This window comes from Microtus ochrogaster, chromosome 7 (assembly GCF_000317375.1).
Source record: "Microtus ochrogaster isolate Prairie Vole_2 chromosome 7, MicOch1.0, whole genome shotgun sequence".
NCBI lineage: Eukaryota > Metazoa > Chordata > Mammalia > Rodentia > Cricetidae > Microtus > Microtus ochrogaster.
This window is the reverse complement of record NC_022014.1, coordinates 22,377,887-22,387,963: the sequence shown is the minus strand read 5'-3', so window position 1 is coordinate 22,387,963 and position 10,077 is coordinate 22,377,887. Positions and strand designations below refer to the sequence as shown.

At 44.0% G+C, this 10,077-nt stretch overlaps 1 protein-coding gene across 2 annotated transcripts in view; it reads right to left on the bottom strand.

Annotated features, from left to right (window-relative positions):
* Positions 1-1,114: 1,114 nt before the first annotated feature.
* The window catches only part of Gosr1 (golgi SNAP receptor complex member 1), a 34,802-nt gene continuing 25,839 nt past the window's right edge, over positions 1,115-10,077 (bottom strand). For both annotated transcript variants that reach the window (XM_005349512.3, XM_005349513.3), the window contains exons 8-9: positions 8,763-8,845; positions 1,115-4,752 (exon numbers count right to left, since the gene is read on the bottom strand). In XM_005349512.3, coding sequence (XP_005349569.1) covers positions 4,628-4,752; positions 8,763-8,845 — 208 coding nt within the window. In that variant the 3' untranslated portion in view covers positions 1,115-4,627. The remainder of the gene's footprint in view (positions 4,753-8,762; positions 8,846-10,077) is intronic.

The window sequence follows — 10,077 nt, the reverse complement described above, 5'->3', positions numbered from 1 at the left end:
GCAGAGGTGGCACTTCAGAAGCCATGTTGGTCAGGAGGGGACGGCTGCAGTGCTGAGAAAGGGAGAACAATGTGCTCAGATAAAAGGGGCAGAGTGGACAGGCGGTGGTGGCGCACATCTTTAGTCCCATCAGAGTGAGTTCAAGGCCAGCCTGGCCTACAGAGCAAGTTCCAGGACTGGTTCCAAAGCTACAGAGAAACCCTGTCTCAAAAAGCGAAACCAAAACAAGCAAACAAAAGCTGCTGTGTAGGGCAGGGCTTCTCTCTGCAGTGAGGCAATGCTCTGGTTCGTCTTGCGGTTATCTAACGGGCACATGAAAACCCGTGAGTATACTTTACAAGGCTGAACTTTACATGGACTGCACACATTATACTGTTTGTTGATTTTTGTGGTACTGAGACTAAAGGCCAGGGCTTCCTGCATGCTCAGTGAGTGCTCTCCTGTTGAGCTATAGGCAGCCCTGACAGTATCATCTTTTTCTTTTAAATATTTATTTATTATGTATACAATATTCTGACTGTGTGTATGTCTGCAGGCCGGAAGAGGGCACCAGACCCCATTACAGATTGTTTTGAGCCACCATGTGGTTGCTGGGAATTGAACTCAGGACCTTTGGAAGAGCAGGCAATGCTCTTAACCTCTGAGCCATCTCTCCAGCCCCTGACAGTATCATCTTAAAAAGAGACAGAAAACTAAGACCATCTGGTTCATGGGCAGGAAATGTGCTTCCATTTTCTGGAGAATCAAGGTCAAATAGTCATTTAAGAAGGTGAGGACATACATTTCCGACAAATACACATTTTTAGACTTTTGTCATAACCCCTGACATTTTATGATAAAGATAGTCATTAAAAAAATATATGTGGACGGGTGCTTTACCATGTATGTCTGTACCACAAGCATTCTGGGAATTGAACCTGGATCCTCTGGAAGAGCAGCCGGTGTTCTTGACTGCTGAGCCATCTGCCAGCCCCTTTCCTTCATCCTTGAGCTCAAACGACCACCCTACTGTTCATTCGAAGGCTTGGGACATCCTGAGAAGTCCTCTGCAGCAGTGGTCCACACAGTCCGATGGGGCGCACAGTCGTCTCGCCAGCACAGATAACCACAGGCATGATATTTAGATATTTAATTTATTAAATTATATAACAAAGTTTCTTCTATACAGTCAGAAAATGCACATTTAGATGAGAACAAAAATTAAGTACAAATACAATAATATTGGTTCCAAGAAGCCGTTTTAAAAGCAAAACATTAGAAAGTGCATCTGGAAAAAATAGATTAAAAAACTTGGTATTGGCATTTTCCATGAAGACTGTATCCCATGAGAATAAAGTGTGATCAGAACTGATTCTGCTCCCATCTCTAAGAGCTACTAGGGTGTGACACAAATATTCTGGTGCTATGATTTTAGATCAGATACCAAAAGGAAAAAAGAGGAGAGACAGACAAAGACCCTTAAAGCCATGGCTCAGCTTCTCCACTTCTCACCTGACACCATGCTTAGATCCCGCTCTTGTCCCTGATTCCCCAAGAAGGGGTGTGCAGGCACACATAGGAATGAACAGCCAAGTTTGGGACCACAGTGGGAAGTTCTCTACCCTTTTGGAGACCCTATTATAAATGGAGAACAGAGAACACTCAGTCTTGTGAGTAGGTGTGTTTGCTCTGCCACCTTTGCCACAAATGGCTTGGGCACAGCCGTTTATCCCAAAACTTAATATTACAAGTTCGAAAACTCAGTGAATTTTCAAAACTTTTACCTAGTTAATGACAGAAGATAGAATGGTTAGACCTATTCTTAAACGCCACTCCCTTGGGTTCCAAACATAAGCAATGACACAGGGTAATAATGGGGTGAAGGTCAAGGTCCCTCAACTCCTTGGTCCTAGGTCACTGCATCAGGGGACCAGGGAGCATTTCCACTCACAGTCCACACCCAACATGGAAGTGCCCAGGTTAAGTATCTGATTCTAGGTACAAAAGCATCCTCGTGGTAGCTCTTTCCTTACCTGTCTCCATTCTTAACTTCTAAGATTCCCACATTTGATCTGAGTACCAGAAGAAAAGAAAAAGACATTCTCAATAAAAGTAGATTTGGTAGCAAGGGAAAGGGAAAATCAAAGGTGACTAATACAGGTGGCAGAGACTCCTTGGGCATCACTCAAGTCCAGAGACTGCAGGACAGCCACCTCACTGTGGATCTCAGTAACAACTGACCGAGCAGCTTTACTAAGTCACTGGACACAGCAAGACAAAAAAGTACTGTTGGACCAGGTGTGGTGGTATGCATCAGATAGCAATAGTCCAAGGGTCTCAGGAGGCCGAGGCAGAAGTTAAAGGCCAGGGAGGGCTAAACAGTGAGCTACTGTCCAGACAAACACACACTTGAAATTTTCTGCTGTTTGTTTCCATTTTTCATATCTTTTAGTGAAGTGGGAAGTTTTGAATGGTTACTAAAAATATTTTTTAAAAAAATATTATGTAAAAAAAAAAAAAAAAGAACAAATCTTTCCTAAGAAGTAACATTTCATTGGGATTACAAAACAAAAACCTTCTGACCAGAACTTAACTGCCGGCTCCTGAGCCTGAAAACTGGGTATGTAAGGACAGCCCACAGGGGGAAACAAAGACGACTTAAAAAATTTCAACGTCATAAAACTGAAGTTCCATTCGGCAACCACAGAGCCCTGTAAAGAGCGGGACCGGAAGGGGAAGGAGCAGCCTCCCCCTCAGGGACACCACACCTGGAGGTCAGTCAGACTCTGGACCTCAGCGACCACAGGCTCCAGCATCCACAGCGAGTGTTCCCGGCAGTGTCCTCGGAAGAACTGATTTACTTTCGGAAAACACAGACACATAATTCACCCTCTCACCTGCGCACAGCATCCTGCGCGCTGTGCTGTGGCTAGCTTACTCTCCTTCAGCAGTTTTAGTGGATGAACCAAGTAATCAAACCAGTAGAAAAGACTGGCAGTATATTTAAATAAATAACTTTATTTAGGATACTTCAAGTTTTATGTATGCCCACTATATAACAACCAAAGTCCCATAAAGTCTAGCTGAGGCACAACCATCAACTGGGGCCCTTTGAAAAAAATCAAAGATAATAAAGTGTCAGAGAAGAGAAGTTCTGTTCTCCCAAAGAGAATTTAGCAAACAAACTTCCCTGATTCTTTAAGGCCCACAGTGAAAAATTTAATTTCCTTTTAAGGGCATGCTTAGTCAACAAGCTGATTAACCCATATTTAGAAAAATAAACCCCATAATTAAGAAAAATATATCAAATGCCTTTCATACCCAGAATGTACTAACACTTCGACACCAGAATGACAAACCTCTCCTCAGTCAGTCCCAAATCAGATGTCAAAAACCCATGAGCACTAAGTAATCAAGTCTGCCCAGAGGCACCACTCCCACACCATGAGGTGGTGAAGGCTACACCCTGATATCTTCCTTCTCATTGCCTGTGGTGCCAGAGGATACTCCAGTGGGGGCTCGCAGCCTTCTCTCTCGGTGGACACAGATGTTGGAGGCCTTTAAAATATCTGCTAGTTTAGTAAGACAAGTTACCAATTTCAGATGCTGAGAATGGCTAAGCTTAAAAAGCATTTACATCTCGGTCACTGTCCACAGCAATAAACAGGTGCGGACAGGCATAACAGGCACCTTCATTAACGAGACCACGGCCCGGGGATGCAGGGGAGCCTAAGGGATGAGGAGTGAATAGATCCTTACAGGGAGGCGTGCCTGGGAATCAGGTTTGCTCCAGGCTGTAGAACGTGGTCAGATGGAATGACATGGACAGCTGTCTCACTGAGAGCCACAGGTTCCCTCCCCTGGTTCCTAGTATTGATCTTCACATGACAAGGGGCCACTAGGGGTAATGACAGACACTGGATGTTGTCTGTCAGAGCAGAAATGTGATTTTATCGTATAGAAGCAAATATTAACCCAATGGAAGAACTAACAAGCAATAACCAGCTCCTCAGTGCCAGGCCTGCACTCTTGATGTGTTTCCAGCTCTGGCTGAGACATACCCTTTCTACCGTGCTCTCCGTTTCAGACAACTCAGTGATGAAGCTGAGCATCGGCATCCTACAGAATTGGTGCAAAATGGAATTGTTCTTGACTGCCAAGAGTGAGGGTCACAGAGTAGAATCCAGATCACAGAGTGTCAGCAGAGGACAGCTGATTTCCCATCACAAGTGTTAAATAAAAGGACAAGAATTATTCTTATTCACATCCAGTCTCACGGCTGAAGGCAAAGCCATCTTTGGATGTGGAGAGCCTGGCACTGTGAGGAGGCCAGCGATGAAGCCCACTGGCCATCAGGCCTCTCCAGTTACTGAAGCCCAGGTTCTCGGCTTCTGCCTGCTTACCTCCAGGGAAACACAAGCAACTGAAAGCCTTTTGTTGTTGTTTTTAAAATTAAAAACAGTAATGTGCATTAGAAAAGATAGCACAGAAAAACTGGCTTCAGCTCAGTCTGACCAGGTCTGAGTCATGGATGCAGTTTTAGAGTTCGTCGGGCTGGCAGGTTCATGGCCAGGGCAGTCTTTCTCCTTCCTCATCCCCCACTCCCGATCAGGGCAGGAAGGCGGTGGCAGAGTCCGGGGCCATCCTTTCAGTGGAATGCATACAGCAGCAACAGAATGGTACAGATGCCGATGACCCCTCCAAGGATGAGTGAGTCACGTCGCTTCCTAAGGTTGATCCTTTGTATCAGGCTGTTCACAGCAGGAAAACGGTCTTTGAAACTTAGTTAAGGTCATACTTGAGAGGGGTATCTAAAAGGCACAGGACTCACAAACAGCCATCAGTGGAGTCCAACCAGCAAATGATGAGAAAGCATGGGGAAGAGAAAGGAACCCACATTCCCAGATGGGAGCAAACTCAATCCACCTAGTCTGCAAAGTGCACATGCAAGAACAACGGAAAAAAATCAGTGGAGAGACTATGGACAGCTGCCAGAGTCCACCAGGGCTTCTGGGCTGGCTCTGCAGTTCCCCTTTCTGTCCTTTGCCCTCCCCTCAGAGACAGGAGTTCTGAAGAAAACCCGACCTCTCTCTGCCCCAGGAAAAAATCCTTCTTGGACTCAGGTAGTTGGGCACTAAGAATTATTTAAAATTTTAGGTTTGCTTTGCAGTGATTAGCACGCTGTACAGAAAAAATGGGCTAAATGCTCTTGCTGCTCTATTTGGGAACTGGAGAGAGAGAGACAGAGAGAGAAAGAGAGACAGAAAAAAAGAGAGAGAGAGAGAGGGAGAGAGAGAGAGAGAGAGAGAGAGAGAGAGAGAGAGAGAGAGAAATTTGAATTTTTTGGGCTTTGATAACCATCCCAACCGTATTTTAGTACTTCAAGTCATTAATACACTCCCTGCTTGTGTACACCAGGGCAGCTGCACTATTCCACGTTGGTAGAGACAATACATCAAGTTCAGAAAGATCAATGACCACGCTCTTCATGAAAAGTGCAGTGTTGGTCCCTCTAGGACTCTCACAGGGACACATTACTTGTGTATGTGCAGACTCTACACATTGTACGAGCATAACTAGAATTTCTTCACTGTCTTGAGCACATACTCCTGGCATCAGTGTATTTCTGAGTAGGACCAAAGGGACAACCGACAGAGAAACAGTTTTAAAAGTCAGAAACAGGATATATGTATCAAAGTGACAAAACCTTTTACAAAGTGAAAACTTCCCAGAGAAATGTCTTCATTGTTTTATGTTCAATGCAGGGATAAAGAAATCATCAGGGGCTGGAGAGATGGTTAGAGGTCAGGAGCACTTGCTGCTCTGTCAGAAGACTTAGGTTCTGTTTCCACAACCCACAAACACCTGTAACTTCAGTTAAACTGTCTGGCCTCTGCATGAGTGCACACACACACAGATAAAAAAAAAAAATAACATAAAACTGTGGCATCAGAAAACCTTGACTGTGGTCAAGAACACTCTTTTTTAGTTTATCTCTGGGAACTATTCCTCTCTTATTTGTTTGTTTGTTTGTTTGTTTCTTTCTTTCTTTCTTTTTTTTTTTATTTTGAGACGGGGGTTTCTTGGTGCAACAGTCCTATGGCTGTCCTGGAAGTTGCTTTGTAGACCAGGCTGGCTTTGAACTCAGATATCCACCTGTCTCTCAGGTGGTGGGATTAAAGGCACCACTGCCTGCTCCTCTCAAGCTCTGCAGGGAGAAGCATCTATACTCAGGTAGTAAACAGTCCTTCCCTTGGCAGTAGCTTAGCTCTGAATGGGCACTGGTTTAGGCTAGGGGATACGCTGACAGCTGTTGGCAAGTTTGTTCTTTTCCTATGGTCTTCGAGCTGTGATGTAGTCATCTGTCATAAGGGGAGAGGCAGGCTAACACAGAGAAAGAAGAGATCTGTGATAGGAGAGAGCACACACTGAAAATAAAATAGAAACCAGGGGTGTGATAGCACAATTTCTTTTTAAGCCCAGTATTTGGGAAGAAGAGGCAGACAGATCTCTTAAGTTTAAGGCCAGCCAGGGCTACACAGTAGAACCCTCTCTCAAAACTTAAAAAATTGAAGTGGCAGCTGGATAGTTGGGCTACTTTACATACTAGTTGAAACTGAGTTTTCCATCCAAATTTGTTACCTCTGTTTTGTGCCTTCTCTCTGAAAGTATGTGTCCTCTAAGCCCCAAGTCCTAAAGGAACAGTATCCAAGCCAAGCATATTGCCTGTTATGGACTTGGGGCTTATTTTCAGTGGTCATACAAAATACAAACCCTTTTACATTTACTAAGCTGTCTCTGCTCTTGCTGCTAACTTATAATAAATATAGTGTTTCGGGTTCTTCTGGGGCTGAGGTTGGAGTATCAGAGTCTAGGAGTTCTTACTAGCTTGGATGTTGTGTAACAGTTTCCTGTGAGATTAAAACATTCCATCATATAGGGAAGCTCCTTAAACCAGAAGGTAGACAACTCAAAATAGCTTTAGGAAGTCCCTGAAACTGACCAGATTCACTAGACCCCTCCCTGCCAGAGTAAGCAGAGCTAACATGAAACGACTCTTAAAACAGATTAGCTACCTATACGAGGTTTAGACCAAAGCCACTTGGAAAGGACACTCTCTAACCTGTGAGCTGCCTGCAGGCTGTGCAGTGTGCTCTAAGTTTCCCAGCTTTTGTGAGCTGTCACCCCTGCTGGGGTGGGCCCTGGTAATGCAGCTGTCTGTGAGTCACTTCCACCGTAAGTAACCATGCATCCATATTCCTGTAAGTGACAACAACAGAAGTCACTGGCTCACCAAGTTGCACTTTGGTGGTATCTGTACTTTGGTCTAGAGTGGTCCCATATATGGGGTGAGTAAATGAGTGTGTTGCATCACCCCGGAATGACTCACTATGTCTTCACCTTTTATGTGAGTCCTGGAGATGCAAGCTCACACTAGGTGACACAGAGAAATATCACCTGAGGGAAGGGACATTATGGTGTGATCTGATTTGATGGAAATGCATGAAAAATGCACTGGGAGCTGAGGAGATGACTCAGGGAACAAAAGCGCTCGCTGTACAAGCACGAGGAACTGAGTGTGAATCCCCAGGACTCACATAAAATGTGGGAAGATGGGAGGTAGAGACAAGAGAATCCCTAGAAGCTTAAGAGTCAGCTAGCTGGAGGGATATAGCTTCATACAAGAAACCCTGTCTCAGTCTAGGTAAAAGATGGGGACACATGTGTACCACAGAAATATGCAATGAATGCATGCATATATACACATAAAGAAAGAAAAAGCATGGATTTTAAAATAGTTCTGCAAAGTCAATAAGTTCCTGTTTTTTCCTTTTATGGGACTTACAAAATACGATGTCACAGAACAGCACTGTATAAACTGTGCAGCACTATATGAACCTGAGTGGTTTGGGATTGTGGTTTTTATACTAGACTATCAGAAAATTGATAAAGGATTGGAAAATGTCAAGCAATGCCAGGTATATCCTTTTTTGGGAAATGAGGTGGGGAAAATAGATTATCAGGATAAAAGTGTCCTTAATTACTGTTGGCCAGATGATACCCAACTTTTGAAAAATCTTAGGTCCTTCTTACATCCACTTGGGACACCCCCCCCACTTCTTTGAAGCAATCCTATTTTGAGTTGGGAAGCTAAACATTTAAAAACTGATGCCGGGTGGTGGTGGCGCATGCCTTTAATCCCAGCACTCGGGAGGCAGAGGCAGGCGGATCTCTGTAAATTTGAGGCCAGCCTGGTCTACAAGAGCTAGTTCCAGGACAGACACCAAAAACTACAGAGAAACCCTGTCTCGAAAATCCAAAACAAAACAAAACAAAAACAAAAAACTAACAAGCAGAGACTACTCTGAACCTGGGCTTGTGCAGTCATCACCATATTCTACTGCAGTTACACACACCTGCACAGTGTCCCCTCCCTTCCTGCGACTGACTTGTCCTCCACTGTGGCAAATCAGAAAACACAGACACAGTGTTGGGTGGTTAAGAACACAAGCAGGGAGTACTAACTTGGATCCAGAGCTTTTAAGGATAGAAAAATACCGTGAATAATTTTACAAATCTAAATCTTTAGTATTAACCCTCCAGAATGCTGTCCCCTAGAAATGGTGCTAAACCTAAGTTTCCCACAAAGCAGGAAGCCCTCACATGATGTGGTTGCTAAGGAGCTCTACAGCTACCAATGCTGGTGACCTGCTCCTCTATCCCTATATAATGGGGGAGGGGAGAGGGACTTTCACCCCACCAACAGATTTCAAAAAGGATACTGGCCAAAGTGTTCATTTTGCTGTGAATGGACTTGAGCATTCCTCTCTGAGAAGTCATATTTTCTTTTGTAGCCATAGCAATGCTTCAAGAGGGGAGAAAAAGAAACAACTGGGTTGGCGATGGAGAATTAATTACCTTGCTCAATCCATCACATCTCTAAAAGCACAGTGAGCAAACAATCCTGGAATGACCAGGCAGGAAATGGGTACAAATCACTGCCTGGCAAACTTCCCACTGTCTTTTTCTCACTTAACCCGCTGTTACCCAACAAAGTCTTTGTTATGAGTCATCTTGTGTTTTCTTCGAAGTAACTAATGAAATGAGATGCTATGAGACAATTCATACATTACAAAGCTGCTTCTAATGGCTTTAAAAAGGTCCAACTATTAAAACAATTTTAATCAGGAAAAACTGCTAAGAAGAAAAAAATCATAACCATAAAAACAGTGTCCAAGTATGTATCCACATTCAATCAACTCTTAACATATAAACAAACAAGGTTTCGAAATTCTAGGGAATCAGGAGGCAGATCTGGGACTCACTAAATGTAACTGGGAAAGGGGTAATGTCGCTTTTTCATAGAATGCAGCCTCTTCATGAGACCACTCTGAGATCCTGTTGAGAATCGGAGATAATACTCTTTTTGCTATCACTTCCATGACCATGTATTTTCAAGTCTTATTGCCCCAGATATCAGTAACAGAAATTGGGGAAAAATAGTAGCTAGATCCAATTTCCTGACTTAGCTTTGACCCATCTCCACGGACAAAAGGACCATCTGAAGCCCTGGTTCCCTTGCAGGCTCTAAGTAAGACAGTTGGCTGGAGGGGCTACATATACCTACTTAAGTAAGAGACCCACAAGAAATACAGGGAATCTGACAGTAGGAACCTGTGAGCCATGTGTCTGCAGTGGTGTTTCAATAATCTACACCTTTTTTTATCATATCTATGTTATCCTTTTTTTCTTTTCAAAGTAGGTTCTACCCTTTTATCCTATCATATCATGTGTCCTGAGGCTGAAGTAATGGGCTCAATTCCCCTTGGCTCCTGTACTTGCAGAAAGACTCAGAGGCTACTAGTTAGATGCTTAGCTCTTGAAGGGGACAAGTCAAGGGGCCACCCATTGCTGGTAAACTGCCGGCCCTTCGTGGGCAGCCTCACAGAACAAACCACCAGGTGGTCCAATGAAGGGAGCCGCTAGAGGGATGACAAACTAACCAACTGATGTGGGAATGATTTCTTATTAATAAAGAAACTGCCTAGGCCCATTTCATAGGCCAACCCTTAGGTAGGCGGAGAAAACAGAACAGGA